This window comes from Lipomyces oligophaga (assembly GCF_038497815.1).
Source record: "Lipomyces oligophaga strain CBS 7107 unplaced genomic scaffold V1516scaffold_12, whole genome shotgun sequence".
NCBI lineage: Eukaryota > Fungi > Ascomycota > Lipomycetes > Lipomycetales > Lipomycetaceae > Lipomyces > [Lipomyces] oligophaga.
The window spans coordinates 108,603-129,461 of NW_027117796.1; the positions used below are offsets into that span (position 1 = coordinate 108,603).

Here is a 20,859-nt window from a genome sequence, read left to right on the forward strand (position 1 = left end):
GATTAGCAATTGTCCGACAATTGATCAGAAAGCTGAAAAAGCCTGATCGCAAGTCGACGATGATTCGTACCAGAGTAAGATTGAAGCGGTCATTGGTAGTGAATCAATGGAGTGGACGGAAGTACCTGTCCAGTTCCGAGCGGCCATACCAAGGGCTGCCATTAGTCAATATGCTGAGCCATTCGAGATCGCCGTATTTGAAGGCACATGCGCATAATCCAGTCAGTTGGCAAGAATGGGAGCCTAGAACGCTACGGAGGGCAGCAGCTGAAAACAAAGTCATCTTTTTGTCGATAGGGTACCATGCCAGCCATTGGTGTCGGGTGATGAACTTCGAAGTGTTCAGTTCGGAAACGATTGCAAAGGATATGAACGAAGATTTCATACCTGTAAAAGTAGATCGCGAATTAAGACCAGATTTGGATGCAGTCTATATGGCCTACTTGCAAGGCGTCGGTGCAACGGGAGGCTGGCCCTTGAACGTTTTTCTAGTTCCAGGCTCTCTTGAGCCAATGTTTGCAGGAACATACTGGCCAGGACCATGGGAGGAAGTTCAGCGGAAAACAGGACGAGAAGAGCGTCCGGTTGGACCGGAGATGGGATCAGTTTTGAGGAGGATTAAAGAATTGTGGGTTACAGATGAAAAAAATTGCAGAACGGCAGGTAAGGAGGCCGTTCGACAACTGAGAGAGTGGTTTGACAGAGAGATCGAGCAAGGGACTAAAAGTCAAGACGAAGTTGTCAAGGAAGCAGTTGGATATTTCGAAAAGCAATATGATCGAAAGTTCGGTGGATTCGGGGAGGCCCCTAAATTTGTCCAAGCACCTCTTCTGCGCGCTTTAATAAAATTGGATCATTCTATCGCTAAATCTAGTGTACCTGAAGAGGTTAAAGGTCCATTAGGTCCGGGATCGGCAGATATGGCTGCAGAAACGCTACGACTCATGGCAAAGGGCGGAATTCGAGATCATGTCGGCGGAGGATTTGCAAGATGCTCGTTATCGGCGGATTGGGGTGTTCCCCAATTTGAAAAGATGTTGAGCGACCAGGCATTGTTATTGCATGCATACGTCGATATATGGACCAAGGATCGAGAACGATACGAGTTTGCACGTGAATGCATTGAAGAATTGGCGGAATATATGACAACTGGGCGGCTGTCGGCGATCCATGATGGTGCCTCAGGTGGTATTTACGCGAGCGAGTCGTCGTCAGACGGATATTATGTGTTTACGTATTCAGAGATTTTTCAAGTGATGGGCCGTGTAAATGGAGACATCGCGGCCACATACTGGGGAATTAGTGAATACGGAAATGTGGATGAGGAATGGGATGTCCGAGGAGAATTGGTCGGCAAAAACGTACTTGGAGAACATATGACGATGGAAGAAGTCGGGAAGGTATTTGGAATGACGGAAGCAAATGTCTGTAACATATTGGAAAGTGGAAAGAAGAAGCTCGCAGAGTATAAAAAGGAGAAGCAAGTTCCGCCAGAAGTTGACCGTCAGATCATTGCATCGTGGAATGGAATGGCCATCGGCGCCCTGGCAAGAGCCGGAATTGCAATGGAAGGCGGCCAGAGGTGGCTAGAGGCGGCAGAAAAGACAGCTAGCTGGGTGCGCGATAACATGTATGACAGCGAACGAGGTGTGCTGGCAAGAGCAGGGTGGCCAACAGACAAGAAAGGCAGAGAGGGCTGGGTTGACGCAGTGAGCGATGACTACGTGTGGATGATCTCAGGACTCGTCGAATTGTATAAAGCAACGGCTAAAAAAGAGTATTTGGAATGGGCTGAGGAATTACAGATTGGACTTGACAAGGGCTTTTGGGACGAACAGAACGGTGGAGGAGGATATATGCCTGGACCGAAGAGCCGGAAAGAGGAAATGATTTTGGAACTCAAGAAGGTTGGGGATGGAGCCGAACCTGAAACCAACGCTATAGCAGCCAATAACCTGAGAGAGCTGGCGGGATTAACTGGACACGAGAAGCATTACATGGCTCGGGAACAACAAATCAAGGAACAATTTCGAGGGGCGGTGGAGGAGGCACCCTGGCAGAACATGACCATGTTGGCATTATATTATTGATGGTGCGGTAAACATCGTGTTTATTTACGTAATTCCTAAATAGCATAAATGAATTTTGAATTTTAGGCGGTATGAGTGCAGCATCATTTAGTTTGGGACGAGTTTGGTTTAGTTCGATAAAGCTTAGTTTAGTTGGTCATAACTTGGTCAGCCATTGAGCCGGTTGCTAATTGCACCAACTTGAACAGGATAGTCAGGAACGAGTTTTGTATAGCGCACACACAACAGAGCAAACGTTGATCATAAAAATAATCCGATTTGATTAGTCTCGGAAACATGAATTGGAGTCAAATAAATTTAAGAAGATGTTCAGAAGAAACTTTGTAAAATTAGTGAAATCATTTCGGTCGGCCAGTCGCATACTAATTTATCAGATTCCACCTTATTCGTCTTCCTGCATTGATATGAAGTCTATTGACCCTATTTAGCTGTGAAAGCGTACAGCATGCGGGCGGACCCAGAATTCTCAAGCAGCTGATTCCAAGCCATTTTTTTCAACGTATTTGTTGATTTTTTAGAATATTTCCATACTATTTTAATTTACATTTTCAAGACAGGCATAATTTTAGTAAATACACCTTCGGACCTTCTAACTGGCATACTAGAAGCCGTGTTTCTAAAATTCAGATTTATACGGAACCCTTGATCTTACGGTTCTCCCAGCGGCAGGTCAATTTGCGTTGCTGCACAGTTACCAGCTTATTGTTCCTGCTGCTGCTTACTGCCGCCGCTGTTGTCGAGTTCTTTTCCGTCAGAGAAGGTCGAACAGGTCGCAGAAGACCATCCAGGTCAAAACAGACCAGAAATTGCTATTTTCTGCTACAGAGGTCGCTTTTTTCACTTCAGTCTTCGTCATGTTTATGCTTTCACGACGGCGACTGGTCTTGCTCGCCTTCGTCGCCTTGATCTTCATCGTTGTCACCCTCTCGTCCCAGCACGGAGTAAGTATTTTGTCCCTGAACTGACTGCTATTTATTTGCCTTTACTTTTCTCACTTTCGTCGTTCATCATACTTAAGTTGAATGCTGGTGGATAGCGGTTCCGGAGTTCTGATATGCCTACGCATCTTTCGTGGTGGGCCGCGTGGTAGAACGGCTGGTGAGCGTCGCGTGGCATGTCAGTCGTATGTTGTCGCTGTCGTCCTCATCAACTCGTAACTCCGCTTTTTCACTTACGAACGATATGCAAAAGGCGATATTACGGCTCCGAGAGCAATTGCAGTTTAATTCTGTCTATAATATAATATTTGTTTATCTGCACTACTCTTGTCCATCCTCACCATTTATGTCAAAATGCTAACAAGTCTTAACAGTCCTCTGGAAGATCTTCGTCCGCTGCTGCAATCATTGACACTCCTAAAGCAGCCGAACACTTCATTGAAGAGCTTGCGTTAGCAAATTCTGCTGCCAATTACATAGACTCTGAGGGACTCACTATCAACTCCATTCTCGATTCTTCAAGCGCACATACAAATGCCAAAGCAGAGCCTGAGCCTGCTCTTCCTGGCAGTGGTTCTGATGGCTTCTCGGACGAAGATCTCAGCTCGGACCCTGAGTCGCTCTTGCCGTCCTCGACTACCAAATACGCCGCTGAGCTTTCTGCGAAACTTCAGAAGGCTAAGGATGACAGCGCCCATAAGTCTGATGGAAAGGCAGCTGACGATCTAATCACCGATCCCACTCTCACCCATCCTGATGGACTCTCCAATGTAGGTCCTCGAACCATATCAGTTCTCAAGGCTACCAAGGCCAAGAAAAGAGCTTTGCATTTTCTACTACCAGCTACCCAGCTCAACAAGCTCGTCTGCAAGACCATGTTTTCAGCTTTTATCAACGACTACCCTTCACCTGTTTTACTTAATTTCGAGTCTGTCTTTCGTAACGCCGCTGAGGCTCGCTTTATGAAGATCGCCGCCATCCATAGATACCTCCAGCTCAAAACCCATGATGATGATCTGGTTCTCATCATGGACTCCTACGACACATGGTTCCAGCTTTCCTTCGAAACTCTTATTAAGCGGTATTACCAAATTCAGGAAGAAGATCGTATTGCCTACTATTCAAAGCATAATGTCACTATCGTCAATACTTTTGATTCTTCCCATGATGCTGTTCATGAGAGTCAGAGCAGTATAGAAGAATTCACCTCAAGTGCTCCCGGAGGTGAAAATGTCCGTCCTGAACCTATTCAGCGACGTACTAATGTTCTTCGTCGGGCCGAAGATAATGAGGAGAATCGTGAAGCCCTCGAAATTTCTGATGAAACGGAGGCTGCTATTCCCCCATTCCAAGAAGAGGCTATTTTTGGTGGTGATAAAATGTGTTGGCCTAACGCGAAATCTTCTAAAGCGTGTACGAACGTTCCAGAATCGAATCTTCCACCTAATATTTATGGACCCAGTACTGATGATGATGTCTACGCCTATCGTATGAGGCCACGGTGGCTAAATTCTGGAAACATTATAGGGCCCGCCAAAGTATTGAAAGAGATTTACAGAAGATCGTTTGAAATCCAGAAGCGATCGAAAGCCCACTTTTCTGATCAATTGATTGTAGCTGATATTTACGGAGAGCAGGATCTACCAATTCGAATTGATTTTGAATCTTATCTTTTTCAAACAATGACGCATTCGCATTCTGATGTTGTGTTCTTGTATAATGATGAGATTGATCGCGATGAGCCTGAACATCAAAATGTTTGTCATCTTTCGGACGAGCCGATTATCAAAGAGGAGGATATTTCGCCTGAATTTCGCTTTGAAGGTGTTTTGAATTCCGTTTTTCTTGCGAATGTAACTGGCCGAATTCGAAAGTCTGACCACCATTTTGCTTGGAACCGAGTATCAGGTCATATGCCGGTAGTATTGCATTTTAATGGACCCAAGCTACCTATCGACACTTGGTGGAACAAGATGTGGTGGATGAAGAATGACTCGCCTAAACTTCGACTTGCGCGACTACGATATGCTCGACGAAAAGGTGGAGCTTTCGTAGATGATGATGGAACCAAGTTCAAGTCGTTCAAAGATATGTGCGGGAAATTCGATATGTTCGAGACTGTGATGTCAAGATTCGACAAGGCATTTATCAAGCAAGGAGCTAATCCTTCTCTAGATCCTGAGCCATTCAGGATTGGAATGGATAAAAACAAATCTCCCTCTGATATTTTGATTTCGCTGAGAAAGGCTCGAGAAAAGCAAAAGGAAAAGGAAAAAGAGAGAGAGAAAGAGAGAGAAAAGGAAAAGGCAAAAGAGAAAGAACAAGCTAAAAAGAATCAGATGCGAAAATAGATGCATTGTAATCGAAATTTCTGTTATATGAACTTTATTTTTTGTTTAATAATTTTGTCGTTCAATTCCAAATTCTAATAATCATTTACTATATTACAATTGCCTATAAATGTAATACTCATTTTCAATTAATATATCTTCAATTTCGATTCTTTGCAACATAGCATGCAAGCTTCTGAACATCTTATTCAATTTCAATGCCAGCAGTTCTATATTCAATTCTAACTACAATCTGAGCTCCTGAGTCGCGTATGGTCCTTCAAGCTAAATCCTTCAGGACCGATTTCAAAATTTCGATCTTATTATCTTTCGCACGCATTAAATCTAATATAGAATCCAACTTTTTCTCGATTCTGTCGGTGGCAGTTAGAACCGCAGATTCGCTAGCAGACTTAAGAGCTGGAATCACGCTTGTTTCGAACAGAAGTTTGAGAGTAGTATTGACTTGTGATACAACATCAGAAGTAAACGTATCGGGAATTACTTCGTTGTACATCTTGCCTTTATCCTTGGAGATATGCAATAAGGACTTTTCAATTGCCTGGCTAGTAGACGCACTAACTGACTCGATTAATTTTGTCAGTTGAGTTTCATCAAGAGCTGGAGCTCCAGTAGGGATAGGAGAATTAGTAATAACACTTGTCGTGCCACTGGACCCAGTAATTGTTTCAAATCCGTTCGCACCACCTTTGTCATGCGTCAGAATAATCTTTCGTTCCACTTTAGAGCTAGTAGGGACCGAGGCAGAAGCTACTTTCTTCTCTTTTCCTCCTGAGGCTTTCATTCGTGATGTCGAAGTTGAACCTGTAGTGGCGGGAGCAGCAGGGTTGGCTCCTTTGCTAGCTGTCATGGCCGCTGCGACTGACACAGTTGTAACATCCGGGATTGCTAACGCAGCTGGCTCAGTAACCGTAGCTTTCGTTCCAATAATATTACCTATCCCATAAGAAGACGCATTCTCTCTGGTCAAAATTTCACGCTTCTTCTTATTATTCTCTGTTGTAGGTCTAGACGGATGCGCAGACGAGAGAGGGCCGTTCAATTCCAGCACTTCGGATTTTTTTCCGTTGACCTTCACGGGTACTGGACGACTTACTTTGGGAGGTGATAATAAATCAGCAGTTGACTTCGAATCTAGAACTGCCTCGTCAACATCATCGGTAGACCGCTTGCTACCCTTCCAATTCTCTTTACTAATACTCTCAATGTTGATATCAGCATCAGTTTCATTCTTGACCTGTTCCTTAATCACTTCCTTAGTCACTTCCTTAGTCACTTCCTTTGTCTCATCCTTTGTCTCATCCTTTGTCTCATCCTTTGTTACGTTCTGGTTCTCTCGCTTGGTCTCGTTCTTCATCATTACCTCGACCTCTTCTTTGATCTCACCCTCTTCCGTATCATCCTCATAAACTTCTAGCTCAGAATCAGGAGCTTTAGGGGATGAAATAGACGACTTGGCTGTCGAAAAACTATCCTCATGAACATCTTCCCTTGGAGCCAGAATAGGAGTAGGTGAAGAGGAAGGAGACGGTGTACTATTCAAAGTAAGTACCGCCGAAGTGGATGGTGAAGAATTCTTAGACTTTAACTTCGCAATCATGGCAGCCCGCCGTCCTGCTCCAAAAGGAATAATTCCTTGCTTTTTCACCGGAAGTGCACCCGATCCCGCCGGTGAGGTCTCTCTCGCTACCTCAGTCATCCCTGTCCTTATTGCTAAATCAGAAATCTTTACATCCACAGCGGTAGGTGCGTCCCTCCAAGCTCCATATGCAATAGAACTTGAACTAACTGGATAGATAATCGCACCGAAATCTCCCAGAATATACACATCCGCAATCTCATCAGGATTCTCGTCCATTCGACGATCTTCAACCACAAAGCTCCGAATATTGCTTGTTCGGTTACTGGTCTTATCAAATCCATGAATTGAAAAATAATCAAATCCAACATCTGTAGAAGAAGTAGACTTGAGATTCTTGCTGTAGATTGCCTTCAAATATTCAGCCTGATTAGTTTCGACTGGTACGTCTATGCTCGAAAACGCTGCATGCAAAAACAATATCGAATTTTTTGCTAAATCTGAAACAACTATAGATTCAAGTGGATATGAAAAGACAACGCAAGCATTGCTCGTCGGCCTAGAGTTAACCATCAGCTCATATACAACACTCTCTTTGGCCAAGTCAAATATATGAAATGATTGATTGTTATTATAGCCAAGAAGAACATATCGCATAGGTTTTTTAGTACTGGCAATAGCTGCAGTATCGAAATATTGAATAGAATTATACTGCACACCTTCGCACGGTACATAAGTCTTCATAGGAGTTTTTGTGGTAAAAAAGTCTGCCCCCTTGGTCACCCCTTGCGCTAGTGCTGAGAGGTCGTAAAATGAAATCGCACCAGCTTTATTTGCCGTTATAGCCGTCGTACCATCGGATGAAAATGCAAAATCAGTTGTTCCAAGCTGGGTGTCAATAGCAACTGCTTTGTTACCAACGAGCGACATCAACGAAACCCGACGAATATCCTGATAAGTTTCATCAAAGGCAATTAATAGAATCGATTTCGATAAAGAAATTGCAATGTAGCCTGCGAACGGTGGCCAATAAGCTCGCGAGCGTGGAACATGATCTGAATTCGGCGGTAACTTTTCAATTTTTAAGAGCTTTCTATAATTATGCTTGCGAGCACTGGGAGGCGCAAAACACTTTTCCAAAAGTTCCCATATTATGATTTCATTGCTTGCAGTAGTAGAAACAAGTAAAGATGTGCCTTGCGGGGTTTTGCTTTTGCTGAACTGAATATCAACGACATTATCGTTTGCATGTCCACTTAGTAGCGTGAATGAACCATCTTCTTGGCTCAAAATCCGAATTACAGAAGATATTGGATATGCAATATAATCATCATTCGAGGCTATCAGATTGCGATCTAAAGAATTTGCTTCACGCTCGAACTGAGCAATCTCCGAGCAATTCTCAAGAGTGACCTCCTTTTGTGGGACTGATTCAGAAAGATCGATAGAGCTTGAGGGCCTTATAGGAAGAGAATATCCCAGAAGAGATTTTGTACTAGCTTGCTCCAAGCTTACATCTACCGTCTCCGGAAGTGATGACTTTGCCACAGTATTCACAATAGCAGGGTCATGATGATAAGTCAGAAGCTCGACAGTTTCTGTCGCAGCCTGAGGAACAATTGCGGGTTGCAGATCAGTGGAAGCGCTGACGTTAGTAGGAGCAGCAGGAGCAGGAGCAGTAGCCGTAGGGATGGCAATGCTAGCCTCAAGAGCACTAAATGGATCGGAATAAGAATATTTCGACTGCGATACAGAACGTGTGATAGGACCATGTGAGTCTCGATTAAGAGTAACATCTGAGACCGAATATGGGGCCGTAGGTGTAGTACTTGCGTGAAAGATGTTGTCTACCTTGGACCCAGCTGTCACACTAGAGGCAGCAGAGGACGAGCCGGCCGCGGAATGAGACCTAATGGCAGGATCAATATCAGCTAAATCAGTAGCAGGATGGGCTAAACGATTGGAAATTTTAGCAGATGCAATTGCAGGATCAATTGGAATCGATGGCGGGTGAGAGACTTTTATCGAATTCCCTCCTGCTTGCAGGAAGCTTAGAAATTCTGCCGAGCTAGCCATGCTGTAGTTGGTCGAAAATGACAGTAAAATCAATAAAATGCAGTCTAAGATAAACCGTTAGATAAGATTTCTTCTTTTGGGCTTGGTTAATGACTAGAGAAATGGAAGCAATACCTGAGATCAGCCGGATCGGACGCGCAGCACTTCAAAAAGATCTAGAGTATAGCACTCGAAAGCGTCACACAAAACCAAAAAAAAAATAGGTAAAATTACAACAAATAAAAGGACGTATTGTACAAATATATCTTCTTCTGTTCTTAGTATCGCGACAGAATCACAGCGCTCCGAAGAATCAAACGGTCAAGTAAACATATTTGTGAAAAGGTTTGGTTTGATCAAGATCGACATTAGGTTGGTCAAAGTCCCTTCAGATATCTCCTTTCGGGGCACAAAATCTACTACAAGCCATCCTATTTCTTAAACTACATTTAGCAATTACAGGTAAATAAATATGAACTGCATAATTTTATCGGATTATTTTTGTTTTACATACCTTTTTATCCATTTTTGCAGTTTCAAGCTCGGTTTATGAAAAATATTAGCATATTTATCAGGAGTTTATGCGTATAAGGCATAAATAGAGCTTGAAGTATAACTAATATTAAGTATTAGGTAGGTATTCTCCGTTCGTTGCGAGTGATCATTTTTTACTGCTCTTCTTTCTAGATTCTAGATTCTAGCTAACTCCTACAGCATAAGACACAATCGACAAAGAGAAGACAATCTTTCCGAAACAAAAAACTACCTGCGTGCTAGTTGACTTCTGTTTTTGGTCTATGGCGCAATATATTGGTAGTCGCATCTCTTTGTTCTCCAACAGCGACATTCGGTGAGTTTTCTGCGTGTTCCTGCCTCGACTTGAAAGTTTTTATTGATCTATTTGGAACGGTCGATTTCCGGCTGTTCGTAATCAATTGAGGCTGTAGGTATTTGTAGATTACTAATACTTATTGCAGCTATGTGGGAACACTTCACGAAATTAATTCTGAAGATTCTACTTTAACACTGAAAGACGTTCGTTCGCAAGGTACCGAAGGAAGACGTGGAAATGCTGACGAGGAAATTCCTGCATCTGGTAAGTTTGTATTATGGGAGAATAATATATAGGTTAATACCGACTGATTGCGATTTAGATACTTTGTATGATTTCATCTGTTTTCGTGGATCTGAGGTGAAGGATTTGGTAATTGATGAAGAGGAGTCTGCTGCTAAAGCTCCAGCTTCTGCTTCGACAGCGGCAGTGGCACCTACTCCTGCTTCTGCACCTAATGCTGTTGCGCAGACCACAGCGGCCGCCCCAATCTCTCAGGTATGTAATATCTTTATCTCTATGGATCACAGCCATTTTCATATGATGAACAATCACGGATGTTTTTTGATTTCCGAGAGCGTAAAAACCGTGTGGATCTTTCCGTTGCCTTCCTACTGATATGAATATTTTGGATCCAAAATTTGTTTTGACTATCTTTTACTTTGAAAGTAGCATTTGAGCTAACATCACTATATCAGAATGCAACGGTACCTCCGAATTTCCAGGCACCTCCGGGATTTCCCCAAATGCCACAAGGATTCATGCCACCTCCATATGGTTACCCCCAGCAGCCATTTCTCCCATATCCACCACAGTTTAATGGAACTATGGGACCTATACCTCCTGGGATGCCACTGATTCCGCCGAATGCTCCAGGTGCTCTCGGAGGGCCCAGTGCATATCCACAGCGACCTATGAGACAGCCTGCAGGTCCACCTGTGCAAAACGATGCCACAGGAGCACCAATTGCTTCAAGTAAAACGCCTTTGCCTCCAAAGGCTGATAATGCGGCCGATGAATTGACTAAGCAGCTCGAAAGTACTCAGCTGACGGAGGTACCAGCTTCAGGATCGAAAGCAGCATCTGTTCCGACATCTACACCAGTTGCAGCTTATACGACCGAAGCTACGATGACTTCGAATACAGCATCGCAGATAAGACAGCAGCCTACACGTCCTCGAGGATCTTATGCATCACGAGTGGCAGGAACAGGTCCGACGTCCAGTAATGCGGTGCCGAGGTATCCGCGAAATCCTCGTCAAGGATATCCTCCCGCGCAGATCGCTATTCCTACCTCAGACTTTGATTTTGAAGAGGCTAACTCTAAATTCTCGAAAGATCAGGTTGCAAAAGAGGCAACAGTGGAAGGCGCTGCGGCCGAGTCGAGCACTGAGAAACATGAAGCATACTACAACAAGGCGAGTTCCTTTTTTGATAACATTTCGAGCGGTGCCAACAACGACACCAAGACAGTGGACGGTCGAGCAGTTCGACAGGAGGAGCGCAAATTGAATCTAGAGACCTTTGGACAGGCTGGAATTGACAACGGTGGCTGGTATCGTGGTCGTGGCCGTGGTCGTGGCCGTGGAAGAGGCAGTTTCCATCGTGGACGTGGCGGATATGAACGAGGCGGATATAGCAGACAGAGCAACCATGTGCAGCAGCAGCAATCGACTGTTCCTGGTGCTAATATCAACTAGAAGTGGGAATCGATAAGATTAAGATCGGTACGAGATGATGATCTGTATATTACGCATCATGAGGTGGGTCTTTGGGAGCAGGGGCAATGTGCAAGACTACAAAGAGATTATGACTAGAGATTTATTATTATTTATGTTATTTATGTTATTATATTTATGTTATTATTATTTTTATTATTGTCACTATTGCCGCTATAATCACTATTGTCACTACTGTCACTATAATGATTATTATTTATATTTCTATTATGTTTACCAATCTGTTGCGCAGTTTCCCTTCAAGTTCTGCATGCAAATTGACTAAACACTTTGTTTTACGTTTCTGAATATTTTGACTTCCACAGTCTACCACCATTCGACATCAAGTCAATTATTGCGCCTCTCGGTGTTCTCTCAAAATTCTCACGTTTCATGGAGCTGGCAACCGTGACCGTGATGGCACCGTGATGGCACCCAGAGGACCTCCCTGGTTACCAGTGGATCCCAGATACATATATATAAAGATCTCCAACAACAGCTGCCCAAGTACTATCTTCCGCTCCAAAGTTCAGTCACATGATTACGGTACAAGGCGCAACACATGCTCCTGGCTAGGGCTAGTACTGGGTCTGGCCCAGACCCTCACTGAGCCAGATCGGGAAGTGGCAGCGGCTCATTGTTCTGGACGGGAGAAAAAATTTGCTAGCACAAATGCGGAAGTGCTTATGCGTTTGTGTGGGGTTGCGAGACTCGAAGGCGGCGCCAGGAGGAAGATCTGAAGGAAAAACCGAGCGATCGAGCAAAGTGGGTCTCGCAGTTTTTTTTATTTTAACCGAGCCGAAAGAAGCAAGATTTGAAATCGAGCCAAATAGTCGCTGTTGAAAGTGTTTATTCTGCGATTTATCGTGTTTGGTGTGTGTTTTCGAGCTGTTTAGCTATTTTAGTTTTCCCTGGATTGCTCGAATCGTCTCGTCTGAAGTTTTCTAGTTTCTCTGATATCTGAGCCACCATGTCTTACGAGCCAGCACCTTTCATTCCACGTCCCTCGTTCGTCGCTCGTGCCTGCTATAATTGTACGGTTTGCCCCAGTATTTCTTGTGATTTCTTGTGATTTCTTGTTTTGATTTTTGTTTGGTCCGCGTTTCAGATGCTTGGTTTTTGGTTTGGTTGTGCTTCGGTCTGTGTGAGTATGACGGACTGGTGCAGCATAGGACTGCATGATCTGCCTGGTTTTTGGCCTGTCTTGACATGTCTCGACTGGTTTTGGAAGATCGATTTAAATTCTTGCTGTTTGCATGCGTACATTGTCTGATGCCTTATGAACTGTCTCGAATGTTTTGCAAGTCAGTTCTTGTGGGTTCTGCTGTCGTATTTCATGTCTCCAGTCTCGTTAGAGAACTCCCTTGTTTGAATTGTGCATCAATCTCTCCATGTGTCTCGCATTCTATCTCGCAATCCTTCTCGGTTCCACGAATTTCATTTCTGCTTCGGATGCCAGACTTACAATCCACTTCATGCTTCTCTAAGATTTTGCTAGTCCAAAGTTTCTTAGTTTGCATGTGTAAGCACTATTCCCTGGTCAGATTTGTTAGTGAATTGGTCTCGACTCGAAGGATACGAAATTTCGTGAGCTTTAAGAGCAATTAATTCTCTGATTTATCTACTGCCTTTCATTTTCAATTGCTCTTTATTATTGCGTTTTTCTATTGATTTTTCCCTTCTCTTTTTCGTTTGCGAGTGCGGCTTCTAACTGCATTTTTAGGCGGCGAAGCTGGTCATCAGGTGAATAGAGCCTTATTGATTTGCAAGTGATCTGTTCGGTGCGCCTATTATTGTTTCGGATCGGTGAAGATTAAAATCTTTGTCTGTCTGATATAGCCGATCACCGAGAGATCTTCTTGTTTTATAAATTAGTTTTACTGACGCGTTTGCAAGGCCCGTGACTGCCCCAAGCGAGGCAACCCTCTTTGTTTCAACTGCAACCAAGAAGGCCACTTGAGTAAGTATATAACTTCTGATTTTTACGACTTTCTTGAGGTCGAATAACGATTAACTCCTTGTCAGGCCGTGACTGCACCGCCCCTCCCAAGGAGAAGACTTGCTACCGATGCAACGAGACCGGCCATATTTCTCGTGACTGCCCGAATACGCAATCTACTGAGAGATTCGGTGGAGCCAGTGCTCCCTCGGGAGCTGAATGCTACAAATGTGGCAAATTTGGCCATATTGCGCGCAACTGCACTAGCAATGGCTATGGTGCCCCTACTGGATACCAGAATCAGTCGGGCCAAACTTGCTACTCTTGTGGTGGATATGGACATTTGAGCCGTGATTGTACGCAAGGACAGAAGTGCTATAACTGCGGTAACATTGGACATCTCAGCCGAGATTGTCCCGAGGCCCAGGACCGAGTTTGCTACAAGTGCAAGCAGCCCGGCCATATTATGGCGCAGTGCCCTAATGAGCCTGTTGCAGAGTAAACCGATGATCGATTTGTAGTCTACAAATCTGTACCGATTTTGGCTGTTTGTTTTTCTGTTCTTTCATCGTTATTTATCTTATTTTTTTTGTTATTGTTACATTTTTCATGAGACTTGTGGAGAGAGACGAAGAGGGCGACGAAACTTGCATTTGGGATCTCTGCAGATTGTTTTATTGTTGAATGATTTTTTGTTTTACTGTTCATGGATATGCGAAAGTTTTCGAATTCGATTTTGTGTTAATTTACTATTGTTATTGTTATTTTTTTCATTTGTGTTTCGAGTCTGAGAAGGAACGAGATCAAAACACGCATCAAGATCTGGAAGAAGGAAAGTACGACGAGCACTACGATGAGGAAACGGATGCTTTGTTTTGATACAAGTTGAAAACGAATGGAGAGCAGAAAAGAACGCGATGGGAGCGACGAGTACCTAGAAGAACAAGATTGAGAGGTTTGTTGGATTGATTATCGATGCCGTGAAAGAATGGTATTTGAGAGAACGAAGACGACAAGGACTGAAGAAGGGAATAATTATAGTATAGTATCTTATATTATATTATTTGTCTATTCGTTTGCTTATTTATTTATTTGTGTTTGTTTTATTATTTAAGATGAAGGAGCGATAACAAGAGAGATTTGTACGATTTGTAGTCTGTTTCTGAAGGAATTTATATTTAATTGTGAAAAAAGTGTATGGATTAAAAGAACGCTTGACTACGTAGATTAGATGGATGCGATCTGGGAGGAGGAAGTTGAACATAGAATATACGTCGGAGTCGGAATGGATTTCACTCAAGACCACTTTACGGAGGAGGACTGGAGACAGTTTGAGGAATATGACTGGACCAATGACCAGCAATTTAATGTAAGTTGTACTTTGATCTGTTCGAGAGTTTCTGGAGTGACTGGAGCTGATGATGAAAGGACGGCCTTCGGGAAGTGTTAACAATATCCTCGAACGCCAGCCAGTCGGATGATCAACGACGCAAAATCGAATGCCAGGCCAAATTATTTTTCTTTGGACGGTTCGTGGCGTATATTCCTGAATTGCGTGAATTGTTCTGATCTGGTTTAGGAAGGTGAACAAACATACAACGTATGACGAGTATTTGAAGCGGCAGCGAAGTTCTATCAGCGATCTGGTTCCGGATTCAAGTGATACCAGGAATACAAACGCGAATACAGAAGCAAATGTAGAGTTAAACTCCAATGAACAGGAAATTGCACGATATCCAAGCTCATTCAGTCACATTGTTGAGCTGATTACCACCGGCCAGGAGATTCCAGGGATCAAGCAGATTCCAAATATTCTACTTGGAGATGCTGCTGCATCGAATAGTGTAAAAGCTGTTCGACGAAAGCCCTGGGAATAATAATTATTTCTTTTTTCTGATACGCGTAATATAAGTTCTACTAGATAATTTTTTGCTGGACAAAAGTATTACATAATCACGTAGTTGGGATCAAACCTGAAATTTGAAAATATCTTCAGACCGGCTTGAGCAGACCAAAAATTATGGAACTCCCTAAACATTGAACTGCAATGACGCGTGTGACGGTATCCGCAATCACATCTGCAGTCGGCACGACAACGAGTGCAGCGAATGTGCAGGAAATTCTTGCGCAACCGCTCAAGTTTCGACTTGCACGCGAGCCTGAGGAAGTGCGGTTGACGACACCACCGACAAATTTTCTAGTTCTTTCTGAAAAGAAGAAATCCAATGGCACTGCCGACGCTAAATCCAATGACACGGCGGAGTGCAGTGACGAGTATAAGGAGCCCGACAATGAACTGTTCCCGAGACACAGTCTCCCTCTTGAGTGGACTAAAAGATATCCGTCAGTTCCAGGACTCATTAATAACGGCGTCACTTGCTACATGAACTCGGTTCTGCAGGTTCTTCTGCATGTTCCCGCGCTGGTTGATTATCTACTTAGTGGCCATAAGGCTATTCATGCGTCAGCGAGCCAGAACTGCATGATGTGCACGTTTCGAGTATTGGCCGAAGAGTGCTATTCTTCCACTTCACCGAGCTCGAAGCGAAGGAAACCAATTCACCCACGGTTCATTCTGAAAAAGCTACGAGGTATATCCTGGTTTTTGGTTTAGAGCAGAGAAATTCAATAACTGACAATAGCACAGCTGGCGGCGCAAGGTTTTCAGATCACCGCCAGGAGGATGCGCACGAGTTTTTGCGATATTTCATAGAGGCGCTGCAATTATCCGTTGCACCCAAGACACTCAAAGAGCCCATAAAAGAGACATCTGTGGTTCACCGGATCTTTGGAGGCCGATTTAGACAGCAGATAAAATGTCGTACATGTGGCTATGCGTCTAATACTTTCCAAGCCATGCTTGATATTCAGCTGGATATACGACGTGGAGCGTGTGGTACGATCAGCGACTGCCTTGAGCGGTTCTTTGCAGGTGAACAGCTTTCGAAAGCGAAAGGCAATGCGTACAAGTGCGAGAGATGCAAAGTTTTAGTTGATGCGAGCAAGCGGACATTGATATATGATCCACCAGAGTATTGTACTTTACATTTAAAGAGGTTTGATTTCACGAGTCGCGGTATATCCAAGATCAGCGAGTTCATTAAATATCCTAAGATTCTAGATTTATCTTTATATTCTACGCGTCCAGAGTCTTTGGTATATGAATTGATCGGCGTGATTGTCCATCAAGGATACAGAACTTCAAGCGGCCATTACCATTCGTACTGTAAGACTTCGGATGGGACTTGGAAGGATTTTAATGATGAGCTAGTGGACACGGTATCCGAGAAGACTGCGCTTCGACAAGAAGCTTATATTCTTGTATACGGAAGAATCAGGGACTCAGACAGGCAAAAACGAAGTTATGAATCAGAATCGAGCCCAGAACCAGACCGACAGATCAAGAGACATGTCAAGCAGACTGAATCTGACGTTGTAACTCAAATGAAAAGCTCAAAACTATTTGGTGACGATTTGGGAGAGGTAATTGCGCGAGATGGCGCTTTTAGTCCGACACAGACACAGGCAGTGCCTTCCACATCGAAATCTTTCTCAGATGCTTCATCATTGTCTACGTCTAACTCATCTGAAGATTCAGATTTTGAATCTCCATCTGATACTGAGACCGAATCAAAGACCGAGTCGGAGGCCGAATCAGAAATTGAGTCAGATAAAGATTTTTTAAAGAAGCCAGCAAGCAGCATGAACGGGGCGGCGGATATGGATCAAGCATACAAACAATTCAAAATGCAGCAGAATGCCGTAGCGGCGCTTGAAGCCAAACGAGCTCATGAACGACGCAGTTCTGTGACGAATGGGAGTTCTGCTAATTTAAGTGCGCAGTCACAGTCGACTGAATTTCGGAAGAAGAAGCTCAAACTGCAATTGAAGAAACTTAAAATGAAGAAGCAAGCTTCGAAATCAATGGCGCTGAACATGTCGCCACTCAATCCTCAGGATTACTCGAATCGGTCGGTCTCCAAAAAAACTAAAAAGCACAGGCGTTAATCTGATATTATGATTGCTTAATGAAAGTAATGTTTAATGCTAATTTATCGATATATTACTATTAGAATTTGATGGCTCTAATGATGTGTGATCAGTCTAGCATTGCATATGAGTATATTTCATGTACAAATGAATAAAATCTATAGAGTGAGAATCTGTGAAATGACTGCGGATTTTACTTTACAGTAAGATATCCATGTAATATCATTTATAACCTTTCTAGTTACTGTATATATCATTGAGATAGTTTTAAGTTACTGCATTTCCTGTTAATCTCAGCCGAAAATGGTTATGTTCTTAGAATATCACGATAATGCAATAAGCTGATAATTGTACAGTACTGTAGAATTGTGCTCAATCGTGTGATGCCTAGTGCGAAGAATTACTTTTGACAGTAAGCTATCTCTTGTTATTTAGTTTTAATTGTAATTGCTGGGAAAAAGGGATGATAGCTCTCATAAACCACAACGAGATCTGCCGTCAAAGTTGATTTTGGACCTGTAGTGCTACCATTCTGACCCAACAGTGCTTTCAACCTTAGGATGGCGATATTACCAGCAACAGATGATCTCGACAGACTCGTACACCTGTCCAAAAATCGATTCGATTGTAACAGCAGCTGTATAGGAAAAGTAGGCAATGACTTCGCGTAATCTGCTTCAAATGCTTGCGACAGGCGACGCGCCATGGTGAACGCAGTTTCGGAGTTTGCGAAGAGGTTATCGACCGCGCAATTGTTAAAAGTGGTAAATTCCTCGAAGCTAGCGTAACTCGGTAGTTCTGGCACACCGACAGTGCTAAATGGTTTTACCCGAAGACTGTAGAGTAGTGCGGGCGAAGAGAACTTTGACTGAGGAGCGTTGAAATCGCGGACAAAGCCTAGTGAGATTAACGCGGCGAAAAGACAAATATAGCCATTACAGAGTTCGGTGTAAACAGCTAACTCTGCACGGCAGAAACGCAGCCAAGTTCGAGTCTGTGGTAGGCCGTCGAGGTCAAGATATTGATTGTGCATTGATGGGGATGACCGCACATAGATATCAGTCAGGGACAGTACATTTTCAATTCTTTGCAAATGTGAATCGGCCACTTTAATTAAGTAATTTGCATACCACATCATGACGGGCCATTCTTCAAGTTTATAGATTTCCAAGTCGAAGCCAAGGAAAACTGTCCAGATCATGATTTGGAGCTTCCACAGGTAGACCCAAGACGAGAGTGGTAACGCGCGAAGGCCATCTTCATCTCCATCATCCATACTGGCATCCGATGAAATGAGAATGGGTGAATAGTCAAGCATTTCTGCCGATGACTCAAGTGTCTCCACCTCGACTTGGAGAGCGTCCCATTCGATTATGGCTAAACAGAGACTCCGACGCAGTCTCGATTTATTCTGACAGAGGCAAGATAATAATGTCTGGAAACAGGAATCAGCATGCACGAGAAATGATTTAAGGTCCTGAGACTCTGATTGCCAGAGCAGAGGCGACACACAAACATGTTTGGAGATGTCGGCTATTAAGTACGCACGACTGGATCTGTTCGGTGGGACGAAGATAGATTTCAACAATCTTGTGCGTACATATGGTAGATCCTGACGTGACAGGGGCCGGAACAGTGCAAAATCAATTAAGTATTGCGTAATCTGTGCCGGCTGTGAACATGTAAAAACTGCATCAATGGATTTCAAGCTCTCCAGCATCTGACGACAGCTCTCGACGGATTTTGTGAATGAAAGTGGCAGTTCTGGTCTTGGAGGAATAGCACATTCGAGTCTTCCCTGTATGGAAGTCGAGAAGGCGCTCAGAACAGGGTCGGCTGGAGTGTGAGTTTGCTCGACGAGTGCGAGCAATTCCAAGGCAGAATTCAAAAGGCTGGTAGAAGCAGGCTCAACCTCCGCAGCGAATATTGAAAGAAGAACTATTTTCAGCTGCAATCGGACATTTACTGGATGGGAATCTGAACCAAGTGCGTCCAATGCCGAGCGGACGTCCTGTAAGACACGGTCTACTGGGATAAACTGCAGTAGATCGAAGCCATGTGTCTGAGTGACAATGTCCTCGTCCTCAATAATCTGTTTGCATTGCATCTGGCGACATGGCAGATCAATGGATTTCATGGTCGCGAGTACATATGCACGCAGATACATGAGCAATTTATTGTCACCGAACTGGATTGAGGCCAGTGTGCCATCAAATTGGCGACCAGCGTGCTCGACGAAGAGACTGGTAAACACGCTCTGTGTGAGAGTTGCACCAGCCTGCCAGGCCATTTCAGCGGCGAACAGCATGTCTACAATCCAGATGAACTGAGGGACTGTTTGGACCACGGTGTTAACGAATAGCTCATCCGGCTTTGCGAACTCTGCCATATTGAGCAGACCGGCGTCCATCTTTGGATCCATTATGTCGAGCGCCTCAATCGCGTTGACCAGCGCAAAAGTGTCCAGCATTGCAAGCTGGCCAGGCGCGAGCCGAGACGCTGTGGTCTTGAAGATGGCCGAAACATCTATATGATTTGGAGCAATAGGCCGTAATCGAGGCATTTGATGGAAAAAATCGGGATTAATGAAATCACAGACAGGGATTATGACGAGACATACGTTGCTGGAATATATTTCCTTCTATTATGTACTTAAAATTTAATATCTGATAATCAATATATTATACATATCACTTGATATGATTTTATATATATAATATACAGGATATGATAAGTTATATTTAAATGTATTTATATAATTGAATTATGCCTTCTCATCTTTCGACTCCAATTCTACTCAGTCAGAACCAGCTTCAATTCTCGATGCGTAGACACAAAAACTTACGTTTGCCGTCGGCCCATTTGGCAGCACGGATTTCAAGAGTCTCGCGACGCTCAGCAATAATACGTTTGTCTTCCTTCAAGGCCCGGCGGGTAGCGCGGGCAGCGACAGCTGCGTAGCGGTTGTAGCTGTAAATGTTAGCATTGCAATTGCCATTGAAATAAATGCAATGATATCGGCTTAACAAAATTGATTGGATGATGATGAAAATGATAATAATGATGTCAAAAAGAAGAAAAAAATTAACAACATATCATTATCATTCATCCAGGAATCAAATTGACATTCTAAGCCAAAAGAAAACACTCACGTAAGACCAGCTTCTTTCCAGAAAGACATATTCACAATAAGTTCGACGGAAAAGGATATGAAAACAAGGTTAGACAATTAATTGATCTTAATTTTCCAGACTTAAACCAGACTTGCTAGGGAAATGGTTGGAATATGTTTCGAAAAACGAGTTATTCCGACCAACCACAAGCGACCAGACTAGAGCTCGGAATTGTCCCAGGGCGGGGGTTATTC

The 20,859-nt window shown here is 43.5% G+C and overlaps 9 protein-coding genes across 9 annotated transcripts; 6 read left to right on the forward strand and 3 right to left on the reverse strand.

Annotated features, from left to right (window-relative positions):
* Positions 1-59: 59 nt before the first annotated feature.
* Positions 60-2,090, forward strand: V1516DRAFT_630382 (uncharacterized protein; the record flags this gene model as incomplete). Its single annotated transcript, XM_066919930.1, has 1 exon — positions 60-2,090. The coding sequence occupies one exon, from the start codon at positions 60-62 to the stop codon at positions 2,088-2,090; it is 2,031 nt and encodes a 676-aa protein (XP_066774796.1).
* Positions 2,091-2,761: 671 nt separating this feature from the next.
* Positions 2,762-5,560, forward strand: V1516DRAFT_682487 (uncharacterized protein). The gene is made up of 2 exons (XM_066923423.1): positions 2,762-3,031; positions 3,403-5,560. Exons 1-2 carry the CDS (start codon positions 2,945-2,947, stop codon positions 5,377-5,379), a joined length of 2,064 nt encoding a protein of 687 aa, XP_066774797.1. The 5' UTR covers positions 2,762-2,944; the 3' UTR covers positions 5,380-5,560.
* Positions 5,484-9,334, reverse strand: V1516DRAFT_682490 (uncharacterized protein; the record flags this gene model as incomplete). Its single annotated transcript, XM_066923424.1, is given in 3 exon segments — positions 5,484-6,631; positions 6,644-9,078; positions 9,149-9,334. Coding segments are annotated over 2 exon segments (3,379 nt in total), but the record flags the coding sequence as incomplete, so codon positions are not given.
* Positions 9,335-9,629: 295 nt separating this feature from the next.
* On the forward strand, positions 9,630-11,873 carry V1516DRAFT_682493 (Scd6-like Sm domain-containing protein). Its single transcript, XM_066923425.1, has 4 exons — positions 9,630-9,863; positions 9,991-10,109; positions 10,168-10,343; positions 10,544-11,873. Exons 1-4 carry the CDS (start codon positions 9,811-9,813, stop codon positions 11,543-11,545), a joined length of 1,350 nt encoding a protein of 449 aa, XP_066774799.1. The 5' UTR covers positions 9,630-9,810; the 3' UTR covers positions 11,546-11,873.
* Positions 11,874-12,575: 702 nt separating this feature from the next.
* On the forward strand, positions 12,576-14,369 carry V1516DRAFT_135264 (uncharacterized protein). The gene is made up of 4 exons (XM_066918638.1): positions 12,576-13,085; positions 13,287-13,306; positions 13,460-13,523; positions 13,589-14,369. Exons 1-4 carry the CDS (start codon positions 12,773-12,775, stop codon positions 14,002-14,004), a joined length of 813 nt encoding a protein of 270 aa, XP_066774800.1. The 5' UTR covers positions 12,576-12,772; the 3' UTR covers positions 14,005-14,369.
* Positions 14,370-14,773: 404 nt separating this feature from the next.
* Positions 14,774-15,440, forward strand: V1516DRAFT_682504 (uncharacterized protein). Its single transcript, XM_066923426.1, has 3 exons — positions 14,774-14,871; positions 14,931-15,031; positions 15,082-15,440. The coding sequence occupies exons 1-3, from the start codon at positions 14,788-14,790 to the stop codon at positions 15,377-15,379; spliced, it is 483 nt and encodes a 160-aa protein (XP_066774801.1). The 5' UTR covers positions 14,774-14,787; the 3' UTR covers positions 15,380-15,440.
* Positions 15,426-17,913, forward strand: V1516DRAFT_682507 (uncharacterized protein). Its single transcript, XM_066923427.1, has 2 exons — positions 15,426-16,093; positions 16,150-17,913. Exons 1-2 carry the CDS (start codon positions 15,550-15,552, stop codon positions 17,508-17,510), a joined length of 1,905 nt encoding a protein of 634 aa, XP_066774802.1. The 5' UTR covers positions 15,426-15,549; the 3' UTR covers positions 17,511-17,913.
* Positions 17,715-20,155, reverse strand: V1516DRAFT_135457 (Mak10 subunit, NatC N-terminal acetyltransferase-domain-containing protein). The gene has a single exon (XM_066918639.1). The coding sequence runs from the start codon at positions 20,053-20,055 to the stop codon at positions 17,920-17,922; it is 2,136 nt and encodes a 711-aa protein (XP_066774803.1). The 5' UTR covers positions 20,056-20,155; the 3' UTR covers positions 17,715-17,919.
* V1516DRAFT_682509 (mitochondrial ATP synthase epsilon chain-domain-containing protein) lies at positions 20,151-20,774 on the reverse strand. The gene is made up of 3 exons (XM_066923428.1): positions 20,645-20,774; positions 20,338-20,462; positions 20,151-20,285 (listed from the first exon to the last, which is right to left on the reverse strand). The coding sequence occupies exons 1-3, from the start codon at positions 20,671-20,673 to the stop codon at positions 20,257-20,259; spliced, it is 183 nt and encodes a 60-aa protein (XP_066774804.1). The 5' UTR covers positions 20,674-20,774; the 3' UTR covers positions 20,151-20,256.
* Between the last annotated feature and the right edge of the window lie 85 nt (positions 20,775-20,859).

Excerpts from the sequence above, each read along its gene's own strand:
- V1516DRAFT_135264 (XM_066918638.1), top strand. The coding sequence starts at position 12,773 with ATGTCTCGACTGGTTTTGGAAGATCGATTTAAATTCTTGCTGTTTGCA. Across the intron at positions 13,086-13,286 it reads AAGTTTCTTAGTTTGCATGT|GCGGCGAAGCTGGTCATCAG; the intron begins GTAAGCACTATT and ends CTGCATTTTTAG. Across the intron at positions 13,307-13,459 it reads GCGGCGAAGCTGGTCATCAG|GCCCGTGACTGCCCCAAGCG; the intron begins GTGAATAGAGCC and ends CGCGTTTGCAAG.
- V1516DRAFT_682504 (XM_066923426.1), top strand. The coding sequence starts at position 14,788 with ATGGATTTCACTCAAGACCACTTTACGGAGGAGGACTGGAGACAGTTT. Across the intron at positions 14,872-14,930 it reads CCAATGACCAGCAATTTAAT|GACGGCCTTCGGGAAGTGTT; the intron begins GTAAGTTGTACT and ends TGATGATGAAAG. Across the intron at positions 15,032-15,081 it reads AAATTATTTTTCTTTGGACG|GAAGGTGAACAAACATACAA; the intron begins GTTCGTGGCGTA and ends GATCTGGTTTAG.
- V1516DRAFT_682509 (XM_066923428.1), bottom strand. The coding sequence starts at position 20,673 with ATGTCTTTCTGGAAAGAAGCTGGTCTTAC. Across the intron at positions 20,463-20,644 it reads TGGAAAGAAGCTGGTCTTAC|CTACAACCGCTACGCAGCTG; the intron begins GTGAGTGTTTTC and ends TAACATTTACAG. Across the intron at positions 20,286-20,337 it reads CAAATGGGCCGACGGCAAAC|AATTGGAGTCGAAAGATGAG; the intron begins GTAAGTTTTTGT and ends CTGACTGAGTAG.
- V1516DRAFT_682487 (XM_066923423.1), top strand. The coding sequence starts at position 2,945 with ATGTTTATGCTTTCACGACGGCGACTGGTCTTGCTCGCCTTCGTCGCC. Across the intron at positions 3,032-3,402 it reads CCCTCTCGTCCCAGCACGGA|TCCTCTGGAAGATCTTCGTC; the intron begins GTAAGTATTTTG and ends AAGTCTTAACAG.
- V1516DRAFT_682493 (XM_066923425.1), top strand. The coding sequence starts at position 9,811 with ATGGCGCAATATATTGGTAGTCGCATCTCTTTGTTCTCCAACAGCGAC. Across the intron at positions 10,110-10,167 it reads CGAGGAAATTCCTGCATCTG|ATACTTTGTATGATTTCATC; the intron begins GTAAGTTTGTAT and ends ATTGCGATTTAG. Across the intron at positions 10,344-10,543 it reads CGGCCGCCCCAATCTCTCAG|AATGCAACGGTACCTCCGAA; the intron begins GTATGTAATATC and ends TCACTATATCAG.
- V1516DRAFT_135457 (XM_066918639.1), bottom strand. The coding sequence starts at position 20,055 with ATGCCTCGATTACGGCCTATTGCTCCAAATCATATAGATGTTTCGGCC.
- V1516DRAFT_682507 (XM_066923427.1), top strand. The coding sequence starts at position 15,550 with ATGACGCGTGTGACGGTATCCGCAATCACATCTGCAGTCGGCACGACA. Across the intron at positions 16,094-16,149 it reads CATTCTGAAAAAGCTACGAG|CTGGCGGCGCAAGGTTTTCA; the intron begins GTATATCCTGGT and ends ACAATAGCACAG.